The sequence below is a fragment of the Coenobita brevimanus genome, chromosome 111 (genome assembly GCF_032717465.1).
Source record: "Coenobita brevimanus isolate Jiangsu-jjx chromosome 111, ASM3271746v2, whole genome shotgun sequence".
In the NCBI taxonomy this organism is placed as follows: Eukaryota; Metazoa; Arthropoda; class Malacostraca; order Decapoda; family Coenobitidae; genus Coenobita; species Coenobita brevimanus.
In genome coordinates, this window is record NC_137064.1 from 26124438 (window position 1) to 26150959 (window position 26522).

At 42.7% G+C, this 26522-nt stretch overlaps 1 protein-coding gene across 3 annotated transcripts in view; it reads right to left on the minus strand.

The window, feature by feature from the left end:
- LOC145417806 (innexin inx2-like) overlaps window positions 1-26522 on the minus strand; it is a 331918-nt gene that overhangs the window by 192995 nt on the left and 112401 nt on the right. For 2 of the 3 annotated variants that reach the window (XM_080286423.1, XM_080286427.1), the window contains exon 2: window positions 17313-17450. The exons of the other annotated variant lie outside the window; for it this stretch is intronic. In XM_080286423.1, the coding sequence (XP_080142549.1) occupies window positions 17313-17328 (16 nt within the window). In that variant the 5' untranslated portion in view covers window positions 17329-17450. The remainder of the gene's footprint in view (window positions 1-17312; window positions 17451-26522) is intronic. 3 annotated transcript variants of the gene reach the window in all.

Genomic DNA, 26522 nt, shown 5'->3' on the forward strand with positions numbered 1-26522 from the left:
TTCTCCACACCAACGTACAGCTTTGTTTCGCTGCCTGAGAGAAGGGTTAAGGGTGAAAGGGTAATATTATAGAGGAGTAAAACAGAGAGAGCATCTTGGGCTGGGGAGTGACCAGGATGTTTTCTTATTTGTGCTGAAATCTGACCTTAAAACACACACACACACACACACACACACACACACACACACACACACACACACACTGTGTTCATACGATACAATTGGTCACTCCTTTGAAGCCTGGGCAAGATTTACAGGAAAATTGTAGTTATGTTGCATTGTACCCTTGCTGAATGTAAATAAACCATCCACTCCCTCGCCCATTAAATCGTTTGAAATAATAATAATAATAATAATAATAATAATAATAAAAATGTCTCTCCTCATCACAGCACCAATACACTCCCGTCCCATCGTACCTCTCAACTCTTCCATTGTAAACCTAGCCCTCCCAGACTTTGCACTCAGGGACACACCGCACATCCACTTAATCATTGTCATTTCTGCACGTTTGAGCCTGGGAATAACCTCTTCCATTACTGCCCAGGGCTCACTACCATACAGCATTACACTTCTAACACATGCATACAATGATCCCTTAGCACGGAGGTAGAGCCCTCTCAGTGTCAGGAGAGGCAACAGCTCCCTGAACTTCTTCCAACCACTCCTCACCCTAGACACAGAGCTAGTTCCAGTTCCACCTCCAGCACATAACATGTCTCCCAAATAACAAAACTTCCACACAGTCAAGAGACTCACCAGCAAATTCATTCCCTTCATGCCTGACAATCTCCACCTGCTCTCCCTGACACACCACACATGTAAAATCAGCATTATCTCGCAGTCTACCTCTAATACCACTACATCTCTTATGCACCCGCTTATCACAAACACTGCACAAAATGTTCCAGTTTTTCTTGCTACCATTAGACGATTTTCATTTAGCAGAGAGAGATCATTAGTGCTGAAGGGGTTAATAAAAGCTACATCCCACCTCTCTGGTTCAGAAAGTATATCCTAAGATGAATAAAATATTTGGATATAGCAATAATAACATGGAATTTGTATCATTGGATTGAAAGGGTTAAGAATTAGTTTTGTAGGTGTGAGTACAGTACCAGGAACTACAGTTAGACCTCACGCAAAGGTTTCTTGGTATCAAATGGTAATCTTTAAGGAGACGTGAGATCACCTTATTTTGCAGTTTTTCTTCTTCTTTTTTCAAAGTCTTTCATGTGATTTTTTATCTGGGTGCATTTTCAAGTTTTGATGTTTCTTATGTGTTTGTTTTATAAGAAGGAATAGCTAGTTTTAAAAAAGTAGTCTTTGTTTACAATCGCAGTGGTGCAGAAGACTTTCAGATGCCATTCTGTGGGCTAATGACAGATGGACGCCATCTTAGAATGCAGTTTTGACACTAATCAACCCTCATTAGTGCTGATTTATCCAAACTTAACCAAAATTATCCCATCTTAACCTATTTATTCAAGCCTACTCAACGTATTTATCAGACATGGGCATGATTATAAAAATCATTATGATTTGATTTTGATTATCGTTTGAAATATTTTTTTATTATGATTATGTGAGTGGTGCACTGCTGAGCTTTTAAAACATACTTGGTCCTGGAACATGTATGTAACTGGCTAATTTACTTGAAAGAAAACTGCTTCATGGAAGTACAAAGAAATAATCACAATAATCACATTTTAATCATTGATTATTGTCAGGAAAAATATGATTATGATTTGATTATGATTAATGCTGCAGAGTAATTTTTTATTATGATTTGATTATGATTACGCTGCTTGCCTGATTGTTTATTATGATTTGATTATGATTACATAATTAGAGTCCTGGATTATGATTTTTTTTTTTATTTATAATCATAATCATGCCCATGCCTGCTATATATTCAAGCCTACCCATACCTAACCTAATTTACCTTAGCATAATGTAACTTTTCCTGACAGCCTAACCTAATTTATCTAAACCTAACCTAACCTGTCAAAACCTAACCTAATTTACCCCAATCAAACCTAACCTAACATAATCATTGCATTCTGATTTTGGCATTTATAAACTTGTGATATTTCTTGATGGATTGTCTTCATACTTGAAAATACATTTCTGTACACCTTTACAAAGTCTCTGAATCAATCCATAGGTAGATAAAATTTTCTGTAAATAGTTAAGAGGTGGTTCCACATCTTGAAGTATGCCTGTTAAATAGTTGATGATTAATTTCTTTTTCTTCATTTAAAGTTGTTTATGATACACTATAAGTTATTATACATTGAAAAACAACTGTCTTGTCTGAGTTCCCTCAGTTCTGGCATTTGGGTTTGTTTCTTCTGCTTGCCTTATTACAGTATTGTATAAATGTTGTCATGTAGAAATGGAGGTTGTATTTTTAACATATGCTGTGGATTTTTTTCAGGCTGAAGAAGTAATGAAACGTCTTGGCATTAAGAGAAAAGTTCCAGTGAGTAACATTTTAATTGGTGAAGTACGGTATTTATTTGTTTATCTTTCTGGTATTCGTGTGTTATCGACAGCAATAAGTGTTGTGAGAAACTAGTTACACTAATCAATTTTATACTGTTTCTTTTACCTTTTCAATGATATGATCACAGACGAGTATTTTTTTTCTGCTGAAACCCGGTACTGATAATTATATTTAGAAATGGGCTGGTCACTCTCATCTTAAATGTCAGGACCAACTTGCCTAGCCCCGGGCTCCTATGCTTCTAATGGGGCAACATAGGATTGGATGATGGGTGGATGGGAAATCATTAATAGTCAGAGAATTAAAAACTAATTAAACCATTCATTGGTTTTGTTGCACTTCAGCACCTTATGTTTAACACTAGATGATATTCACCACTGAGAAATCATTAGCTGTAAGAACAGTTGTACGTAGTACTGTAATTGCAACCCCAGGCACATCTGCTTGTAAACCCATTGAACTGCAGGCTGAAGTTATCCTTCTCCTGCAGTCCACCATCCCTTTTTGGGGGGAATAGGGAGGGAATTGATGGATGTATGTATGACCTCCCTACGTGTCAAGTGGGGTTGGTGGAGGATTAGTGCCCCTCCCTGTAAAACAATTAACTCTAAGCCCTTGGCCACCCCGTTTGGGATACATGGCGTCTGGCAATGAATGAATGAATAATAATAATAATAATAAGAAGAAGAAGAAGAACATTGCTATTATTATTATTATCACTATTATTATTATTATTATTATTATTATTATTATTATTATTATTATCATTAGTTATTATTATTATTATTATTATCATTATTATTATTATTATTATTATTATTATTATTTACCTGACGAAATTTCTTTATGAGATTACAAACGTTATAGTTGTGGCCTTAATGAAATACACAAGTTCAGCTACGAGTGTAAATAGCTGAAAGATAGGAGGGTGTTATCTACGTCACAGGGCAATGAAAAACAACGAAAGCAAAAGAAAAACATATGAACAGGTGTTAATGCTTGGTTGAGACGAAGATCAGGATAAAGCACACACACACACACACACACACACACACACACACACACACACACACACACACACACACACACACACACACAGTACGGTATCTCGCGGACAGATGTAGCTAAACAAACAAACAAGTAGAATATAGTGTGCATTATATCCCTATTTTACGAGTGGGGTGAATAATAAAAGAGGTGACGAGAGAGAGAGAGAGAGAGAGAGAGAGAGAGAGAGAGAGAGATTTCTTGGACTTAGAAGGCTCCCATTTATCTCTTTCTCGGAAGGAAGGAGAGAGAAAGAAGAGGAAGAGTGAAGAGAGGAGGTAGGATGGGACGTAGAGAGAGAGATAAAAAGAGGTTAGACAAAAGGAAGAAGACGAGAGATAAGAAGAGATAACAAAAGATAAGGAGACGAAGAGGAGAGAAGAGAGGAGGAAGGAAGAGAGGAATGTGCATGTGGTGAGAGAACAGGCACCATCACCACCACCCCTTACCACCCACAGCAAATCTTACACGTCCAAACCCTCGCCCTCATCATCTATGTATGTCTAGACCACCCACTCTCCCTCATCCCCCCCTTCTCTCTCTCTCTCTCTCTCTCTCTCTCTCTCATACGGTAGCAGTAAATTTATTCCATTAACGATGAAGGCAAACCACTTACTAAAATCAACCAGCGAGGTCTATGCATTTACTTCCCCCTCCCTCCCTCTCTCTCTCTCTCTCTCTCTCTCTCTCTCTCTCTCTCTCTCTCTCTCTTTCTCTCTCTCTCCACTAATCCATCTCTTCCCAAGCCATCAGTTCTCGTGAAGCCTCTCAGACGGAACATCACTCACTCCGCTCCTGACGGGGAAGCTGGGAGAGGTGGGGGCGTTTAAGGGCAAAGGGGGAGGGGAGACTTCAGAGCAGAGGCTAGGGAGGGGGTGGGGGGCAGGGGCGTTTGGAGGGGAGGGGATACTTCTTCAGGGAATTTTAATACCCTCCGTACACTCCATCACACTCACTATTATAACTTTCACTCTCGACAGTTCTGACTTCTACTCACTATAAACTGCCTCTTTTCTCAAACTGCCCCTGTATCACACGACCACCAGTACACTTGTTCTTTATTTCCAGCCACAAACCACCACACACTGCCACTTTTCTCCAGCTACCCGCACTTCACCACACACTACCCATTCACTACAGTCTACTACATATCACTACACATTCAGACACATTAATCAGGCGCTGACGAGGAGTCTGCATGAGGTACCGCTGTGTACACCGGGTGGAGCCAAAACTCCCTAATATTTCCGTGCACCTCGCCGTGGGAAGGACCAGGGCCCGACGCTAGTGATCTGCTGTATACCACAAGGGTGTTCCGGGTCCCAAAAAGATGTCTTCACCACTGTACCTGTAGGATTGCCCCACAGAAGCATTTGATTACCTCTGATCTGCTCAGCCAGACACACCGTGGTTCAGCAAGAACAACAACACTTTGATCCGTCCAACCAGATGTCACAACACCACCACACTTCACTGTATCCAAGCTCATCATCACCGCCCTGTATGCTTCTGCCAGTCTAACAACACCTAACATCGACACACTGTTTACTGATACCATCTACTATTTACCAACCGTCGCCACCTCATTGTTACCTCTCTAATCATCACCATACTAACCTGTCCAACCTACATCACACAGTACCGAATATTATCTACCTGTCTCTCACAATTTTACCTCCTACCTAAATCTCTAAATACATCACTACCCTATTGTCCATACTATACCCCACTTTACCACAATTTTGTTTCTCTACAGCATTACTCTATTATTGCCAATATAATTATCAGTATTTATATTCACAATCGTGCGTCTCAAAAGGTAACCACAACTCACAACTCTCATCTCTCCAGCCATCACTCTTCTTAATACAAAAGTCACAAGTAGTCACACACATTACAGCACCACAACGGTATCTGTGTAACCACCATTACCCTCTCGCCTATGTAACATCAAACCTCACCAGACAGTTATTTTCTAGGTAACCATTATTCTCTCTCTCTCTCTCTCTCTCTCTCTCTCTCTCTCTCTCTCTCCGCCTCTGCTAATTGAAGCATGTAGAAATACTGACTAAGAATAACAGTATATGGAACCCCACTCATCATTTCGCCATATGTCTTCTTCAGTTAATAGGATGCTTTACTTAATAGGGTGTGGGATTGTGGATGATAGCGATGTGTGTGTGTGTGTGTGTGTGTGTGTGTGTGTGTGTGTGTGTGTGTGTGTGTGTGTGTGTGTGTGTGTGTGTGTGTGTGTGTGTGCGCGCGTGCGCGCGTAAGGGAGGCACTGTTGTTTGTGTGTGTAAGTTTGTGTGTGTTGACTAAACTTGCCCGTGTATGTGTGTTATGGTGAGGCAAGGGATTAACGTTGCCTGTTTGTGTACATAAGCTTGTGTTTGTGTATCTGGGATGTGTGTGTGTGTGTGTGTGTGTGTGTGTGTGTGTGTGTGTGTATCTAACTCTGCTGCTGTGGGTTAGTTTATGTGTGTTTATATGTCTGTATATATGTATAAATCGACTTTTCTGTGTGTGTGTGTGTGTGTGTGTGTGTGTGTGTGTGTGTGTGTGTGTGTGTGTGTGTGTGTGTGTGTGTGTGTTCAGGTGTGTGTTTGTGCTGATATGTGCAATGCGTATTCGTCTTTATACGCTTCTTTCCAGTTACCCTAAGTGATGCCATAGCTAGCATTTTCATAACACGATATCACTGTTCGTGTTTCACTGATTTATTCATCCTAAAACAGTATATTTTGAGCAGCATGACCATGAAGGCTTTTGACGAGTAAGGAGGTTGAGTAAGATGTATACCTTCGTGGGTTAAACCTATCTATGTCTATCTATCTGGCTATCCATCTGTCTATCTGTCTATTTTCCGATCTGTCTAGCCGTCAATCTATCTATCTATTGTCAGGCTTCTTAATTCCGTAAGGGGTGACCACCAATCAGTCATCTCACGTCTCATGCCCTCTACCATTTGATTGTTCTCCTTCCATCTCACACCTCCCTCCCTCATATATCTCTCTTCTCTCCGTCCCTCCATCTCATCCTTGGTCTCGTCCTCCCCCTCTCCCCCCCTTCCACCTCACTCACATACACTTTTCTATTAAGCCTCTCATTCTCCACCCTTTCCACATCGCCAAAACATCACAAAGTACTTTTCTTGACGCATTCAGTCATATCCACATCAACGCCACAACGCGCCTTTACTTCCTCATTTGTCTGTCTGTGAGCTAAATGAAGTGTGAAATGAGAGAAAGAGAGAGAGAGAGAGGGGGAGGGGGGAACTGGAGCTAGTGAAAAAGAGGCGGGAGAGTAATATAAAAGATAGAAATTGTAAATACAAACAAAACAAAAAGAAAATGGACGAAAGAGAAGAAGAGAAGAAAGAGGAAAGAAGTGCAAAGAGAGAAAGAATTGAAGAGAAAGAGAGAAGGGAAGAATAGATAGGAGGAAGAGTAGTAGGTAGAAAACACAAGGATAAAAGGGTAGAAAATAGATAAGGAGAAAAAAGAAGAAAGAGGAAAAGCGGAAAAATAGATAACTCTTATAAAGCAAAATACAAAGGAGAAAGAAAAAAGAGAAACGAGAAAAACAGGGGAAAAAAAAGAGAGAAACGCAGTGGGAAAAAGAAAAGAAAAGAAAAAAAAAGCCAGAGAACAGACAAGGAAACAAATGGAAATAAAAACACGAGAGAAAAGGAAACAGAGAAAAACAATAAAGAAATCCAAAGCAGTGATTCAGAGCAACTAGATATACCGTCAATGGGGGGGTTAACTGTGACCGGATTTATAGACAGACTTACCATAGCACTTCTTCGTGACTAGCATCGCATTAAGTGGCCGGAATTACAGTCACCACCAACTCCTCCTATACTATTTTCGCCTTAACTTGGCCCAGATTTTCTTCCATTTCCAGGCTATTTCACAGAGCTCAGTGGGGAAAAGAGGCAATATTACAGCTCTAGATCCATTTTATAGCACTTCCTCGTGACTAGCATCGTATTCTGTGGCCGGATTTATAGATACGCTTACCGTCAACTCCTATACCCTTTTCACCTTAACTTGGCCTAGATTTTCATCCCTTTGAAGCTTAAATCACGTAACTCAATGAGAGAAAGGGGCAACACTAAGGCTCTACGTCCATTTCATAGCACTGCTTCGTGACTAACATCGTATTCTTATGTTAATCCACTTCTTTTGCACAGTATTCAAGGCGGAGAGAAGGCAATTTCAGGCCAAGTTAGGGCAATTGGAGCATAGTAGGCTACTTTTTTTTTTTTTTTTTTTCGGGAAGGACGAGATGTATGGAAACCTTCAGTATTTTCCTTCCTTTGCCCAGATTACAAAATTAATCTTGGAGGATAATATCTATAATTTTTTCCTCAGCTTTGGAGAAAAATATTGCGTAACTTTTTTTCCCCTCAGTCTTGGAGGAAAAGGTAACGCATTTTTTTTTATATATCCTTAATCATGGAGGAAAATATTTTCCCTCTCTTACGAAAACGAATCCCTACTGAAGGCCGGAAGTTACTGTTAAGGTTTGTTTCTTTATCATGGTTAGGAGGAGCTACATCTTTGTCGGCCCAGGAGGTTACGAGACACCTTTGCGTAAGCGATTTATTTTCCTTTTTAACCCTTTTTCAACAGGATGACTTTTATTTTTCATTCTCTCTCTCTCTCTCTCTCTCTCTCTCTCTCTCTCTCTCTCTCTCTCTCTCTCTCTCTCTCTCTCTCTCTCTCCCTCTCTCTCTCTTAATGAAAACACCCGATAAGTTAAAGAAAATTGACATGACAAGCCCTTCTCCATAATGCTACCCTTTTCATATTACTTAGTGATCATCAGAGAGTTTCGCTCACTCTTTAAACTATCACTCGCTGCAAAGAGGTTAATGGAGGCTACGGGAGGAATTCTGGTGAGGTTAGGAAGCTTCGTAACACCTTTTCCTTACCGGTTTATTTTTTATGCTACTCCGTTAATGTATTCAGTGTGTTAGTCATGCAATCTGTATCGACCATGAAAAGATATAAGCAAATGATAATAATAATAATAATAATAATAATAATAATAATAATGGGTAGTCTGGGAACAAATCGCTAAGGAAAAGCTGTTAGGGATTTCTTAGCCGACGCGAATACGGGTCTATATCTAACCGTTTAAGTTCGAAAATCCTATCTGAAGCTGAATAATATCGTCTGTAGATGCCACGAATAATAAAAGATTATTAGTATACCCTTGGACTGATGTGGTTCACCCTTTGTACCCGGGGAGGTCTTTTTTCCCTTTTTTCAATTTAGTTTTTATTATATTAGTTCTTTTCATTTTTAACTTTGCTTTTTAAACCTCAGGATTATCTCTTGTAACCCTCCCAGTTCGATAGGTCCCTCCTAAGCCGAAGAATTACGGGAAAGAAAGACAAAGCGTCATCGTTGTCTAATTATAATAAATAATAATAATAACAATAATAATGATAATAATAATAATAATAATAATAATAATAATAATAATAATAATAATAATAAAAATAATAGTAAAGGGAATAATAACGATAATAATAATAATAATAATAATAATAATAATAATAATAATAATAATAATAATAATAATAATCTCATGAATGGTACTAATGTCAGATAGGCTACATATGATTTTTTTTTCCTCATGTCGACATTCCAAAAATACATGTATCACACAAGAGGATAACAAGCCGCAGCAATAGTAGTGGTGGTGGTAGTAGTAGTAGTAGTACTACTAGTAGTAGTAGTAGTAGTAGTAGTGGTAGGTAGTAGAAGCAGAGGTAGTAATAGTAGTAGTAGTAGTAATTGTGGTTGTCGTAGTTGCTGAGGCCCCCGGGTTCATCTGAGCGTAAACCCAGTGGACTGCAGGCTGAATTTACTCCTCTCCTTCGGTTCACCGTCCTCCTCTCGGGGGATAGGAGGGGAACTGGGGGACGCCAGAATAACCGGGCTGTGGTGCTGCTCGGTTATATCTGTGCCCCCGCGTGAAGGCACCATATTAAGGCGTAATAGGCAAACATAACTCGCTGAGGAAGAGATGTTACGAAAGCTCCTCTGCCATCGTGAATACGCCTTTGAGATGCAGTCACTCGTGTAATCTCCTTTAGTTCCCCTTTCGAACCCTCCCCCCCTCCCCCTCCTCTCTCTCTCTCTCTCTCTCTCTCTCTCTCTCTCTCTCTCTCTCTCTCTCTCTCATTTGAATACCAATAGCCTAGAATCTCTTGTTGTCAAATCCGGTTCTTATTAATTTTATCATCCTTTTGCGTCCTTCTGTCTCTGTCTGGCTGTCTGTCTCCCTGTCTATCTGGGGTCCTCTGTCTAGCTGTCTGTCAGTTTCTATCTATTTGCCTCTTTCTGTATATCAACAATTTTTTTATCAAGTCTACCTGTCCATCGATCTGTCTGTCTGTCTGCCTATACATCTATCGGTCTATGTATGCATGTATTTCATTCTCTCTCTCTCTCTCTCTCTCTCTCTCTCTCTCTCTCTCTCTCTCTGTTTATCTGTCTTTGTAACTTTCCATCTCTCTCCACGCATGCATTTTATTTATATCCATCAGTTTGCGAATGTCTATCCATCTATCCATTTATCTATCTATCTGTGTCTGTCTGCTACCTACACCTGCCTACCTACCTACCTGTCAATCTACCTATCCACCTACCTTGTTACGTAGACACATCAGCAGGCAACCAATCAACACGTCTGGAGCTCTCACATGATCGACAACCTCTACCCACCAATTAGGGATTCAAGCCAGCGAGTACAGCCCTGACCTTCCCCTTGTATGGCAGGTGCTAAATACAAAGATAATGATTTCCGACACTTAGCTAATTGGTTGAGGCAAGAAAGGTTAGAAATTGTCCTCATTATTTTCTCTGTAGGATGATAACGTTATTTATTTATTTATTTTTATAGTTCTGATTCATGTTTTCCCTTTCTCAGTGTTTTTTTCATTTTCGTCTTCTTCTTCTTTTACTATTTTCTTTTCCTTTTTTTTTCTATTTTTATTCTTGTTCTTGTTCTTGCTCTTCTTCCTGTTCCTCTTTCTCATCTTTTTTCTTTCTTATTCATCTCTTTTCTTCTTCATCTTTCCTCTTCTTTTTCATCTTGTTTTTCTAGTACTTTTTCTTCTTCTTCTTCTTCTGTTACTTTTCTTCTTTTACGTCTCTTCTTTTTTAGTTTTCTTGTTGTTTTTGTTGTTCTTCTCCAGTCTTCTTCTTCCTCTCTTCCTCCTCCTCTTCTTCTCCAATCTTTTCCTTTCTTCTTCTCTTCTTGTCCTTGCTCTTGCTCTTCTTCTTCCTCTTCTTCTTCTTCTTCTTCTTCTTATTATTATTATTATTATTATTTTCCTTCTCTTTTTTTGTTCTTCTTGTTCATGTTCTTCTTCTTCTCTAGTTTGTGACATAAAGCCAAGAATTCTGAAAGCTTGAATGATTAGGGAATTTCTGTTGATCATTTTGGAACTTTTTTTTTTTTTTCCTATCAAGTAGGAGAAAAGACTTGTTAGATGATGATGATGATGATAACGATGATGATGATGATGATGATGATGATGGTGATGATGATGATGATGATGATGATGATGATGACTGTCTTGCCTTTATGAATTGGTAACCGTGCACCCAAGTCACCACAAGCCCTTCTCATGTTACCGATACCCTCTGTTGGCAACACTGTATTCACTCAACACCACGACTGGCAACCCTGAATCAACCCCCCCCCCTCCTACCCAACAAACCACCCTTTCAGAAGTTGACGATTTATTTTGGTTAATATCGGACGGTTTTATTGGGTACTGACTGATGATTAAATTCTGGTTATTATTTATTGGATCGTTTTATTTTTAACACACACACACACACACACACACACACACACACACACACACACACACACACACACACACACACACACACACACACACACACACACACACACACACACACACACACACACACACACACACACACATTATCAACCTACCCTCATTTCCTACCTTCACCTTTATAGCCTGGCCACATAGGGATCATTTTACCTCATCACCGAAGCCCTCACGCGAATCACAGCTAACGAGATGTGAACTTAGTAAGATATTGATCAAACCTTAAAACAAAAATCGGTAATCCCTTTTTCTGGATTTATTTTCTTTGGAATTATTCTCTTCGGATTTATTTTGTCTCAATTTATTTTTATGCAAACTAAGGCCAGATCATATTGCCTGTGTAAGAGAAATTGTATCAGAAAATGTTAAAAGTCTATCACTATTATTTTTTCTTTATCGTGGACTCGCCTAGGTATTTTTTTCATCTGACCGCAGGTAATTAGGTTCACCTGAGAAGAAAATATCTGCAAAGTTAAAAGTCTACCACGAGTATCTTTTCTTTATCAGAAACTCTCTAGGGTATCCTTATCAATTTGACAACAGGTAATAATTTTCACCTGGCCTTTGATTCCTTCTGCCGTGCATTAAAAAAAAAAAAAAAAAACACACACAGAGAAAAGTCGGAAAAATGAAGAAAATTTATCTTAATTAACCCTTTAGCTGTTACAGGTGGCCTAGACTGTTAATTCATATGAGAGAAATATTAACACTTGGGCGCAGGTTGTTATTTCATATTAATACCAGGCGATTTTGGATATTCGAGGGAAATCCTACCTGTAGCAAAGTTTACAAAAGGAAAAGAAAAGAAAAAAAGGAAGATCTAAAGATGGATAAATGGATAGATAGATGGACAGATGAAGGAAAAATTGTCTAGATTAAATGCCATCTCGATTAATCTTGCAGTCGGTAAGGATTTTGTTCATATGAGGGAAAAAAACATCATTCAGAGGGCCAAAATTTACACTATCTCGATTAACGCCTCTCCTGGTATGGTCCTATCTGTCTATCTATCTACAGCCAGATGCCCTAATCCCTTAAGGGGTAGCCACAAACAAATCGCCTCCATGTTGTCCTGTCCTCTGCCATTTAGCTCCTCTCCCTCCAGCTCACACTTCCCTCTCATCTATCTCTCCACTTAGTTATTTAGAACCTAGCTTGGGTCAATTTCATTTATCTCAGAGAAAATCTTAGGCAGTAAATGATGCATTTACACTTAGATATTTCATTTAACGATTTTACTGATCCGAGAGAATCTCAGCCATCAGTGGGTTAACCCCTTCAGTCTAATGACGCATTTTTTTCTACTTACAGACGATTTTATTGGTATAAGTAATTGTTGCAGCACTAAAATGGGTTACTGAGGGTAATATCTAACAGCATAGTCCTAACAGTCTCTCCTGAGGTAAAGAAAATCATCTGATACTGCTCCTAAACATTAATTTGGAGGAAATTTTCATCGTTTTGCAGCCTATTTCACGTATCCCACCGGCAGAATAAGATAGTACAGAGGCTCAACATCTTTTACACAGCACTATATCGTGACTAGCATTATACTCTGAAATAACAGTAGTCTACTATTAACAGAATATGGAGAGATACCAATTTCTGACTAAGTGAAAGCAAAAAGAGTATAACAGTAAAAACCTGTAGACAGATGGCAATTTATGGACAGGCTGAAATGAGAATAGTGTAGCAGAAATAACAAAAGTTAAAGACATAACATCTTTCGTCCAAGTGAAAGTGAACAGAGTATACCAGAAATAAAATGAAGAGAGGTGGCAAATTTGGACCAAAGTTAGAGTGAAAAGAGTGTGGTACCAATATAGGGATGGAGAAATATGGATATTTTTAGCCAGATTAACGTGAACAGGGTACACTAGCAATACGTCATCGAACTGAAAGGGTTAGTCCTGCTCGACAGTGGTTCTCTTTCTCCGGGCAGTCTCCCAGGAGCGGCGAGAGAGTCCACAAACAGGATTAAGTCACTGGCTCCCACAAAAACTAGTATTTGGGAGCAGGGGGAGAGGGGAAGTGGAGACTGAGTGCTTCGGATGGGGGTAATAGATCACTTATTTGATATAAGAAAACGTACACACACACACACATACACACACACACACACACACACACACACACACACACACACACACACACACACACACACACACATACACACACACACACACGCGCGCGCGCAAATTAAATGGAAAATAATTAATATTTAAAAAATCAGATTCATTGCGATAATTGCAAAAGGACACACAGAGAACAGAATAATGTACTTATAAAGAAACAAACCTAATATTGCCTAATGTAATAAAGTTCAAGTCAAGTAAATAATTATACTGATACTAATTAATATATAGAAAGAGGATACTAAATTACCCGGTAAGCCCTTCAATATGATGATTTTAAAAACCTTCTTACTTCTTCCTACAGACGATTTTATGCATCTTGAGAATGATCGTGCTGAAGGGGCACAATGAAGGTCTGCACGGGCCATATTGCAAGTCTTATATCAGGTAAAATCTACATTGGTTATAAAACACTGACGATGGGGAGGATAATTACCTTACAAAGAATCATATAACTAACCCCATCCCGCTAGATAGTGTTTCCCGAGTTAACTAAAATCGTATGAAGGCAGCAATAATGTATAATAATAATCCATCCTACTCTGAGGGATAGTAAGAGTAGACTGATGAGGGGGGAGTTAAATCTCTCTTTCTCTCTCTCTCTCTCTCTCTCTCTCTCTCTCTCTCTCTCTCTCTCTCTATCTATCTATCTATCTATCTATCTTTCTGTAGCCTGAGAGTTCTTTCAACACCTAAAGTCCTATCACCTCCCGTGGCATACTCTCCATGTTCTTTAAAAATTACTCTCTTAAATCCACAGCAAATGACACTGATAGCAATGACATACGGCCAAATAAAGCAATAATCTTAAGTTGCTTCAGAATCGCCAGACTTATTTTCAAAGCCGATGGAGAGAGATGCCAGAGAGGGGTCAGGACTTTTGCTGTCGAGTGTACATTAAATCGCTTACCAGTTTACACGCACAACAGTACGCTTGGCAATGGCACTTATGTTTATCAGTATATGAATGATGTTTGATGTGCAACTACCGTCATGTGTTATTCTGTTTCTATTTCTGGATCCCTCCCACATCATGTATTTGTGGATGATGATAATGATGATGATGATGATGATGATGATGATGATGATGATGATGATACTTTGGGAATTTAAAACTTGCAATTAAGGACCATATCCAAACATTAACAACACACCAGGTGTAACAATTCACTACGATATCTCGACCAAAATAAAGAAGTTTGGATTACAAGTCTAGGCTAGTAAAAACTTCGCTCTGAACCACATGCAGACCGCAACTCCTCTCTGCGTGTAATAATTCACTTCATTATCATAACCAAAATAAACAAGACTTTGGCATAACCAGCTGAAATTTCTCGGTACAGATTGAAAAAAAAAAAAATTACGATCATGCAGTTTAAAATAATATAAACGAATGGCAACTAATTGTAAACATCATATGTACGAATATATATATATATATATATATATATATATATATATATATATATATATATATATATAGATTTTTTAGATAGATAGATAGATAGATATACTTATGATCCGAAAAGGTATCGAAACTGTATCGTACATTAAGTAGATACATCGTATAATGTACTTAGCTATGACATTAACATTAAGCTTCACAGCACTTAAAATGATGAGGAAATTAGAGGTACAGGCTGAAAAATCACAAACTATCATTCATCGCTATAAACTGACATTCACCACTAACTAGGTAAACTTTTCACTTTTATGTAACATCATCATCATCATCATCATCATCACCATCATCATCATTTTACTTCCGTCACATACATAGGGTAAGAGTGATCAAACAATCGACCAATTAAAAAGAAAAAAGCTGGAATTCCATTTTGAAAACCATATAAAACGTCCAGTTAGATAGCTCATATAGCACGTTTGAACTGAAAATTTACCTATATATAAACTCCACATTAGTCAAATTAAGAGAGAAGTTGGGATTTTAAACAGGAACTCATAAGAAAAACTGAATTTAAGGACACACTCAAATATATACCATACAAGAAAAGGATTGTGTTGTATGGATGTTTTTCTGTCGCACATGTTCACTCTTTTCCCTTATATCGTGCTTCCTTGTCGTGTCCGTAGCAGTACTTAACATGGTAAGTTTTTCCCCATATATGTGTCACTGTACCTTTTTGCTCTCATGTCCCCATCCTGCTTGGCCTTCTGCTACTACGTTCCCAAGAGTGCAGGGGTAATAGTAAATAAGTGGTAAATTGCAAATAAAATCTAAATAATAAAGAACGATACAATGTTGCACTTAGATATGACATGCACAACAGTCACTGATAAATAAGAAAGTTCCAGCTGTAAGTAATTAAATAAGTAAATAAACAACTAAAGTCATTTGCACTTTGTAAAGTATATTCTTTTTTTTTCTTTGGATGTGCTGAATGCGTGTCAGTATTAAAAGCCGATGAGAGAGAGAGAGAGAGAGAGAGAGAGAGAGAGAGAGAGAGAGAGAGAGAGAGAGAGAGAGAGAGAGAGAGAGGTTGCAATCACAAGCCAAAGAAAAACATGCAATTAAAAAAAAAGTTAAATGTTGCAATCAGTGGTCAAAAACGAAAGAAAAGTCACTTGCATTAAAAGAAGAATGATGTGGTCACTTAAAAAAAACTTGCAACTTATAAAAACAGATAAAAATATAAAATAGATAAAATGTAGATAGAACGGTACGTTTATTTTCTTTTGAAGGAGCGACGCCACTCCCACTACTTGAACACCGAGTCGTAGTTCCAGACTGTGAGACTTAGTTATGAGGTAGAAATGAGTCTCCTTGGTTATTAGTCAAATCAACCCTACAATCTGGCCACATTTAAACATCATCTGGGCTAAAAGGGGTTATGGATTTTTGTCAGATCCGAGTAAAAGCCCTACAGGAAAAAAGGGGAAAAAAAAAGGAAAAAGAAAAAACGCACTTGGAAAACAGATTGCAGCTATTATTAAAAACACCAACAATTTCGGAAAAATAGAGATATGTTGCAGTCACTGGTGAAAAAATAAACACTTGGCATTTGCAAGAGAACTAGAAACTGCTGAACTAGTAAAAAAAAAAAAAAAAAAAACTTGCAGCTTTAAAAACAAAGTACGTGTCGCGGTCACTAGTTTAAAAATTTGTAAATTGTAAAAGATGTTGCAGTAATGAAAAAAATATATGTAAAAGCCACTTGTATTTAGAAATGTAAATATCGTAAACTCACTTGAAAGAAGAGCAAATACACTTGTCATTTTTAAAAGAATATATACTATACCGGGTACATCTTCACAAAACACACACACACACACACACACACACACACACACACACACACATTTCCTGAACGTGTAGAACTCAACGTGTCAAAGAGAAAAAGACACTTGCTTAATGTGTGAATGAATAATCATAAACAGTTTCGCATTTGTCATAATATACATCCTCTCAAAAAAAAACACACACACACATATACACAATTTTCTGAACGTGTGAAAAAAAAAAAAAAAAAAAACACTTGCTGAATATAGAAAGATAAAAGATCTTGGTGAACATGCAAAAGTGAAAGTGTAAAAGAGAAAAATACACTTACTCAAGGTGTAAACGAGAAAAATACATTTGCTCAAGGTGGAAAGTGGGAAAATTACACAGGCTCAGGGTGTAAAACGGAAAAATACACTTAATCAAGGTGTAAAAGGGAAAAAGACTCTTGCTCAAGGTGTCAAAAGAGAAAAATCATATACAGTGTCTCACCTGTCCCTCTGAACATAGTGGAGACGAGGCAAGGCGAGGTGAGGTGTGGTGTGGGGTAGATCCGAAGGGTTACGAGGGGGCGAGACGGGTCCTTTCACTCTACATGGGGCACGACCACTGGGGCATTGGTTTTCCTCTCTGGGGGCACGGTGCGAGAGGCCTGGGTGAGTGGGAGAGGGGTGATGGTGTGGGGAGGGTGAAGGGGTTGCGAGAGGGGTGATGGTGTGGGGAGGGTGAAGGGGTTGCGAGAGGGGTGATGGTGTGGGGAGGGTGAAGGGGTTGCGAGAGGGGTGATGGTGTGGGGAGGGTGAAGGGGTTGCGAGAGGGGTAGGTGAGTGGGGGTGGGGTGTAAAGGAGGAGGAGGGAGAGGGGTGAGGTGAGGAGCTGGAGTGATAGAGGGGGGTACGGTGAAGGGGGTGTGAGAGAAGTGGGTGAGTAAATGGGAAAGGGGTGATGGAGGGGGGAGATGTGGGCGTGAGGGGGTCTGGGATGTTAGTGAGAAAGGTGGGTGAGTGGGGGTGGAGATGACGGGGGAGGGAAGATGTAGGTGTAAGGGGGAGCTGGGGTACTGGTGAGAGAGGTGGGTGAGTGAGGGTGGGTGTGGAGGGGGGAGCAAGAGCAATGAGCGAGAAAGTGGGGGTGGGGATGTGAATAAGAGAGAGGAGGAAGGTTTGGGTGTGAGGGGAGCTAAGGTGTGGGTGAGTGTGCGTGTGAATGAGAGAGACAGGTGCGTGTGTGAAGGTGAGACAGATGTAAAGGGGCGTGGGTGGGTGAAAGAGAATGTGGATGAGGCGAGGTTTAAGGTGTGTGTAGGCGAGAGTGAGTGTGTAGGTGTGAGATTACAGGTGTGAAAGAAATGTGCGAGTACAGGTATGTGTGTGTGTGTGTGTGTGTGTGTGTGTGTGTGTGTGTGTGTGTGTGTGTGTGTCAGAAAATGGGATACAAAATTAATAAAAACGCCGAGAAATAGTGTGAGTGAGGATGTGTGAGGGAAAGTGAATGAAAATGGAGTGAATGAGAGTGTGAGTGAGGAATATGTATGCTAAATGTGTGCGATTGAGAGAATTATGTGAGATTAAGAGTGTGTTATGATAAATAAGTGGTTTAATGAAGATGCAGACAGGAGTAATAAGAGAGAGAGAGAGAGAGAGAGAGAGAGAGAGAGAGAGAGAGAGAATATTTGTGTGTATGAGTGTGAAATTCAGAGAAAGAGAGAGAAAGAGAGACAGTGTGTGTGTGTGTGTGTGTGTGTGTGTGTGTGTGTGTGTGTGTGTGTGTGTGTGTGTGTGTGTGTGTGTTTAGAACGTGTCTATAGATTTGTATGTGAAGTTGAGAGAGTGATGTTTATGCGTGTGTGTATGTGTGTATAGGCGTGAGAAACCGATGTGTAAAAGCAAAATTATTTAAAAGCGTGAATGATGGGAATGAAACAATGAGAATGGGTAAAAATGAAAAGGGAACGAGGATGAATGAAGGTCTAGTAATGAATAAAGTCAGTGAATGAGAACCAAAATAATAGGTAACAATAGTGCAAGTGTGGGCTTAGGTGCAAGTGAAGGTGTGAGCACAAGAGGAGAGTGTGTGGGTGTGGGTGGGGATTATTTGTGTGTTGGGGGGTGGGGGATGTGGGTTGGTGGGGGGGAAGTGCTGGTAGGAGAAGGGAGAAGGGAGCAACTGAGAGAGAAATTAGTATGGGGGTTATATGAGAGTGGGATGGGAAGGAGAGCTGAGGGGGATAAGAGTAAGGCTGCGTGAGAAATGAGAGTGGAGTTGAAAGGGGAATTAGAATAGGTTAATGAGATGATTATGAGAAAGAGATAATATGAAGATTCGTGAGAGCAGACTGAGCTACGATATTAGTCTGTGTTGAATAAGAGAATATAAAGGGGAGAGAAATAGGGATGTGTGAATGGGGAGAGAGGGAGGAAGGGGGATGTGGGGAGGGGTAGGAAGGGGGATGTGGGGAGGGGGAGGATGGGAAGGAAGGGGAGATAAGGGCAAAGGGTTTATAGGAAAGGATGCGGTGTTGTGCGTTGTTAAGGTGTGTGTGTGTGTGTGTGTGTATGTGTGTGTGTGTGTGTGTGTGTGTGTGTGTGTGTGTGTGTGTGTGTGTGTGTGTGTGTGTGTGTGTGTGTGTGTGTGTGTGTGTGTGTGTGTGTGTGTGTGTGTGTGTGTGTGTGTGTGTGCCAGATGTAATACTAGATGTTGTGCAACCGAGTAGTGGAGCGAGAGGGAGTTGCTTTTACTGCTGGTGCGAATGGGGCCGTGGTGCGAGTGAGGGGTGTTGCAATCAGTGGTGCGAGAGGGGGTGGTGGTGGTGGCGCGAGAGAGGGGTGATGTGGTTCGTGGAGCGAGTAAGAGGAAGTGGATGTGTGAGCAAGTGAGGAGTGAGTTGTAAATGTGAGAGTGAGGGATAATGGTGCGAGTGAGGGATGTTGGTGCGAATAAGAGGATACGAGTGAGGGTTGTTGATGGTGCGAATGAGAGGGGAGGGGAACAATCAGTGGTGCGAGTGAGTCCGAGATGGTGCGAGTGAGGGCAGGTGGTGCGAGTATGATGGGGCGTCAGTTCGTGGTGTGAGTGGATCCTAGGTGGTGCGAGTGGGCGGGTCCTTGGTGCGAGTGTGCGAGTGAGTCCTTGGTTGTGCGAGAGAGGGGAGGCGGAGGCGGTGGTGGTGCAGGGAGTGCGAGGGGCGGGGGCTGAATGATGCCAGTTTAGGAGCTGCCACCCCGACCACTATAGTAACTGGGGGAGGGGGAGGGGGAGGGGAAGGGGGAGGGAAGGGAGAGGAGAGGGAGAGAGGGAGATGGGAAGAGGAGAAGGAGAGAGGAAGGAGGGGAGAGGAGAGAGAGGGAGATAGGTGGGAAGGGAGAATGGGAGGTAAGGGAGACGGAGAAGGAAAGGAGAGGAGGGTAAGGGAGGGAAGTGGGAAGGCAGAGGAGAGGGTAGGGGAGGGAAGGGAGAGGAGAGTTAGGAGGGAGGAAGGAGGGAAGGGAAAGGATAGAAGGAGGGAGAGTGAAGGGAATAGAGGAGAGAGAAAACAGGTGGGAGGGTGGGGAGGGGAGGGAAGAGATATGCCAGAGAGAGAGGGGGGAAAGAAAGGGAGGGTAGAAAAAGGGAGAGAGGGAGGGAATGATGAAAAGAGAGAGGGAGAGAGGTGAGAAAGGAGAGAGGTGAGAAAGGAGAGAGGTGAGGAGGGAGAGGGGGAGTGGGGTAATGGAGAGAGAGGGAGGAGGAAGGGAGAGAAGCGAGAGGAGGGGAAAGAGATTGAGAGAGGGGAGAGGAACGGGAGGGATAGGGCTGGGAAGAGAAGGTGCAGGGCTGGGAAGGAAGACGGGATGACAGGGAGGGGTGTGAGGAAGAAGGAAGAGGAAGGGGAGGAGATGGAATGGTAATGGAGCGGTAGGAAAGTAGGGTTCGGAGAGAATGAAATGGTGAGGGGAAGGAATGGGGCTGGGAGAGGAGAGAGGGTGATAAGGAAGGGAGAGAGGGTGATAAGGAGGGGAGACAGGGTGATAATGAGGGGAGAGAAGGCGATAGGAAGGGAAAGATGGTGACAGAGAAGGGAGAGAGAGTGATAGGGAGGGGAGAGAGGGGGAATGAGAAGGTTGGCTATGGGAAAGGCGGGGAGGTGAAAGAGAGTGGGGTGGGAGAAGTAGGAGGGGAGAGGGAGAGGGAAGGAAGTGGGATGGTGAAGGAGAGAGGATTGTGAGAGGCAGGGAGAGGATTGTGAAAGGCGGGGAAAGGACTGAGGGGCAGGGACAGGATTGTGAAAGGCGGGGAAAGGACTGTGAGGGGCAGGGAGAAGATTGTGAGAGGCGGGGAGAGGACTGTGAGAGGCGGGGAGAGGATTGTGAGAGGCGGGGAGAGGATTGTGAGAGACGGAGAGAGCACTGTGAGAGACATAGAGCTGAATGAAGAAAGGGGAGAGATTTTTGGAAGGGGAAAAAGGGAGAGAGGATGATAGAGAAGAAAGGAATGGAGCTGGAAAGGGGAAAAAAGAGAGGGGGAAGGAGAAGGGAGGAGGAAGTGAAGTAGAAAGGGATAGGAGGAGGAGAGAAGAAGAAGGGAGACAGCGGGAGAGAGGAGAGTGAGAGAGTGGAAGGGAGAGGGAGGAGAGTTACAGTGGGGGAAGGGGAGTGTGAGGGAGTGAAAGGAAGAGGGAAGGATAGGGGTATTTAATTTACAAGGGAGAGGGGTGACTGGCTGAAGTAGGAAGGGAGTATTTTGAACGAGGTAGGGTGTAGATTAGAAGAGGGTAGGAAGTGCGAGGGAGGGGGGAGGGAGAGAGAGAGGGGAGAGGGAGAGAGAGAGAGAGGCAGTGAGGGGGGAGGGAGGGGAGAGGAAGAGTGGAAGAGAGGGAAGGATGGGGGGATGGGGGATTTGTTGCCACCGTGACGAACTGGGGGGGAGAGGAGAATGTGGAGGGGGTGAGATTTGAGTGGACGAGGTGGGGAGAGAGAGAGAGAGAGAGAAGACAGATGTAGGGAAGGAGGGAGGAGGGGGCGTGGCAGGGAGGGGGAGTGAGAGAGGAAGGGGGATTGTTGCTACAGTGACCAAGTGGGGAGGATAGGAGAGTGGCTGGGGACTGACTGGACGATTTGGGGAGTGCATTGGAAGCAGGGAGTGGGAGTGAAAAAAGGATGAAGGAAGGATCATGGGAGGGAGGGGGAAAGGAGGGAGAGGGGGGAAGGGGTGAATAGAACAGAGGTTGTGTGTGTGTGTGTGTGTGTGAGAGTGTGTGTGTGTTAATGGTGTTGCTTGTAGTTACTGGCAAAGTAACTGAGGCCTGAGGATGAAAAGGGACGAGTTAGGATAATGGGCCAGTAAAAGTTTTGATTGGATAGCAGCTGGGAGAAGAAAATGAAGCAGAGTTGTATTATGGGCTGTGTTGATGGTGTTGATGGGGGATAGAACGGGAGCTGTATCAGGGACGGGGAGAGAAAGGGAGGGAGAGGGAATGGGAAAGGGGAGAGGATGCGGAGAAGGAGAGGGAGTGAGGGAGGGTGATTGGGAAGGAGTAGGGTGATAGTGGAATGGGTGGGGAATGAGGGGTAGGGGACTGGAGAGGAGAAAGGCCTGCATTAGCTAAGGTCTGAGAGAGAGAGAGAGAGAGAGAGAGAGAGAGAGAGAGAGAGAGAGAGAGGAGGGGGGAAAGCGAGTGGAAGTGGAGTGAGAGAAGAGAAGCTGATAAGATGTGATGGGATAGGTGGTGGAATGGAGGGGGGGGGGGAGAATTAACAGAATGGAGTGAGGAGTGGAATGAAGACGGGGAAGCTACTGTAATGGAAGGGTATGAAGTCGGGCATGATGGAGGGGGAACTGAGAGGGTGAATGAGGAGTGAAATGAGGGGAGAGGAAGTAAATATAAGGGAAAAAGAAGTGAAATAAAGGAGGAAATTTAGTGGTATAGGATGGCAAATGTAATGAAAGAGGGAGGAGTAAATGAGGAGGATGAGGAATGGAAAGAGGGAATGGAAGCTAACATGATGGATTAGGGAGATGGATAATAGAGTGGAAGCTAATTCAATGGGACAGGAAGTGAACTGTGGGAAGGGCATTTACTCGTAATAGAGTGAGATGGGAAGTTGAAAGAGGAAGTGGAAGGAAAGGAAAGGGAAAATATACATGGAATAAAGAACAGGAAAGTGAAGAAGAGGGAGGACAGCCAGAGCAGAGTGGAGAGGAGAAGAAGGGAAAGGGAAAAACTGGTTGATGTGGTTAAGAGGAACATGGGGCAGGGAGAGAATGGTAGCTGTAGGGGAAGGTGTGGTAGCTGAAGGGGGGAACGATGGTTGTAGGGAAGGGAATGGTAGTTGCAGGGAAATGAATGGTAGTTGAAAGGGGTTATATTTGTACTGGTGGAAATGGGTGGTAAATTGGATGATGGTTGTAGGAAAAAGATTGTTAGTGGTGAAGAGTATGGCAGTTGCTGGGGAGGGAATGGTAGCAGTACTGTAGTATTGGGGTGTGCATGAGAGAGGAAGGGAGTTAAGGGAGAAGGAGGGGGAAAGGGGGAGAGAGGGAAGAAGGAGAGGAGGGGGGACTGGGAAAGGGAAAGAGGGACAGAGAGGGAAGATGAGAAGGATTGGGAGAGGGAAGTAGAAAAGGAGAGGAAGGAGGAAAGGGAAAGGAAGAGGTAGTAGAGGTGGGAGTAAGAGAAGGAAGGAGATAGGAAGAAGGGACTGGAATAATGAGAAGGACAACTTGAAAGAGGGAGCGAAACAGTGTGAATGATAGAAGGGAGGGATGAAGGGATCTGACTGGGGAGGAGGGGAGGGGCGGTGGAGTGGCTGAAAGGTGAAAGGATATGGGGGCAGAAGGGCGGCTTTGTGAGGTGATGGGAAAGGGATGAAGAGAGGGGTGATGGAGGATGAAAAGAGGCGAGTGAGGATTGAGAAGCAAGAGTAGTGTTGAGTGGATAGGAGTGGAAGATGCAGACGTGGTGGTTAGAGGGTGATGTGTGTGTGTGTGTGTGTGTGTGTGTGTGTGTGTGTGTGTGTGTGTGGATGATGCCAGAATGATAGAAAGGCAAGAGCCGCTTTGAGTGGATAGATGGGAGGGGTTAGAAGATGCATACGAGTTGGATAGAGAGTTATATATATATATATATATATATATATATATATATATATATATATATATATATATATATATATATATATATATATATATGCGTGTTACTTTCCTTGTTTGCAGTTTTTGGCAAAGTGATAGAGACTAGAGGATGAAGAAAGACGAGTGAGGATAGAAAGTCAGAAGAAAATTTGAGTGGATAGTAGCTGAGAAAAGAAAATGCAGTAGAACTGTGCTAAGGGTAATGTTGGTGGTGACGTATATATGTTTATGTCCACAGAGAGGCGAGAGGAGCTGAGAAAGAGTTGAAGGACTGGTGAATAGAAGATGGTGACGAACTGCACAGACGGTGGTGATGATGGTGGTTATGGTGACAGACGTGTGGGTGGTACTGTGTGTGGTTGGTGATGGTGGCTTAATTATAGTGTCTGTACGAAGAAAATACTGTGTTTATGTATGAAGATGGTGACACTGATGGGAGTAATGATAGGCGTTATGACGGTGGTGTGCCGTTCATGGTATTTGTGTGCTGATGATGGCTGTTAGGTTGACTGTGTGTGCTTTCAAATGGTTGATATTAGTGTGATGGATTGGTGCTGATGTGGTAGTCGTGGTGGCACTGTTTGTTAATGTTTGTGGGAAATGAGGCGATGATGATGATGATGATGATGATGAGGAGGAGGAGGAGGAGGAGGAGGAGGACTGTAATAGTACAACTGTCATTAAAGTAGTGCCTCAATTGGTGATATTAATTTCTAAATGTGGGAAAAGTTGACGATGACTGTCCTAATGCAAGTGTGATGGCAGTGGTGCTGTATGTGGTGATTTTAATTCTGTTGATCATACCGTACGCAATGATATAAGCTTCCGAATGTGGGAAATGGTGTTACGAAAGTGGTGATGATAATGATGATGATGATGATGAAGATAATGACGATAAATATAGTGTTATTGCTGTTACGGTGGCAGTGGTGATACGTGGATAGTAGTGATGACTGAGGTGCTATGGTAGTGGGGGTATTGGAGGTGGTGGTGCATGCATTGTGGTGGTGGCGTGATGGTAGCCGCTATGGTGATGTAAGGGCTCTGTTTATGGTGCTGAGGGAGAGGTGGGGTGGTGTCTTATACGGCTGGCGGGTCGAATTGGTGATGATACGTGAGCGATTGCGGTTGGATGAGTGGATGGCTCAGACTGGGTGGCTTCGAACACGGCTTGGGATAAAATAAAATTGTTTGTTAGCGTGGTGTTTGTGTTATCCTAGTGACCTTGGGGGCGATAGATACACAGATGGATAGATAGTCTGTAGATGGGTAAATGATAGATGGGAGTGGGGTGAAGATGAGAGGAGGAAACGAAAAGCACGAGTTGGGAGAAGTAAAGAGAGAGGGAAGGGAAAGGAAGGCGAGGAAGAAAGAGAGAGATGAAGGTGAAAGAGAATGGTGGGAAAGCAGGATAGAAATGAAAGGAATGAGGGAGAGAATAGGTGAGAGAGAGAGAGAGAAAGAGAGAGAGAGAGAGAGAGAGATGGGGGGGGTGAAAGGATTAAAGGAAACGGGAGAGAGAAAGTTTTGCTGGGGTCATGAAGAACTGTGCTAGAAATCTGGCCACCCTTCCTCTTTCATTCTCACTCCCTCTCTCACTCACCTCTCTCACTCCCACTCCCTCCCACCCACCTCTCTCACTCCCACTCCCTCCCACCTACCTCTCTCACTCCCCACCCTCCCTTATCCCTTCCTCCTTCCCCTTATTCTCTCTTCTCTCACTCCCTAACCCCTCTTTACCCTTCACTCTCTCATCCCCTCTCCCTCACTCTGTCGCTCTCCCTCTTCTCTCGCTCATGCCGCTTCCCACTCTTACCCTCGCTCCCCCTGCGCCTCTCTCCCTCACTTCCCTTCCCTCCCCCTCCCCCCCTTCCCCTCACTCACCCCTCCCTCCCTCCCCCTCACTCCTCTACAGTGACACAATTACCCACAACAAGCAGTGAATTGGCTGCCAGGGGAGAGACTGTACGTGGTAGGGGTGTACGTGGGAGAGTTGTACGTGGCAGAGGTGTACGTGGGAGAGTTGTACGTGGTAAGGGGGTGCGTGGCAGGGGTGTACGTGGGAGAGCTGTACGTGGTGGTGGTGTACGTGGGAGTGAGTTGTACGTGGCACTAAATTGTACGTGGTAGTTGTATACATGGAAGAGTTCGTGGCAGGGGTGTACGTAGGAGTGAGTTGTACGTGGGAATGAACTGTACGTGGTATTGGTGCACGTGGGGGTGAACTGTACGTGGTAGTGGTGTACGTGGTGGTGGTGTAAGTGGGAGAGTTGTACGTGGTAGGGACGCAAGTGAATGAGAGTTGTACGTGGCAGTGGTGTCGATGAGAGAGCTGTATGTGGTAGTGGCGTACGTGGAAGTGAGTTGTACGTGGTATGGGTGGACGTAGGTGGGAGATGTACGTGACAAGAGAACTCAGGTGGACGGATTTGTAGGTGAAGATACAGTTCAAGAAGTACATGAGATAAATATAAACATGGCCAGGTAGGTGCTGGGGTTGACGTACGTGGTGTGTTTTGTACCCGGCATGACCGTCCGTGGTAGGAGCAAGTGGTAGGAGGCAAAGGAGGTGTACAAACAGATATGTACTTG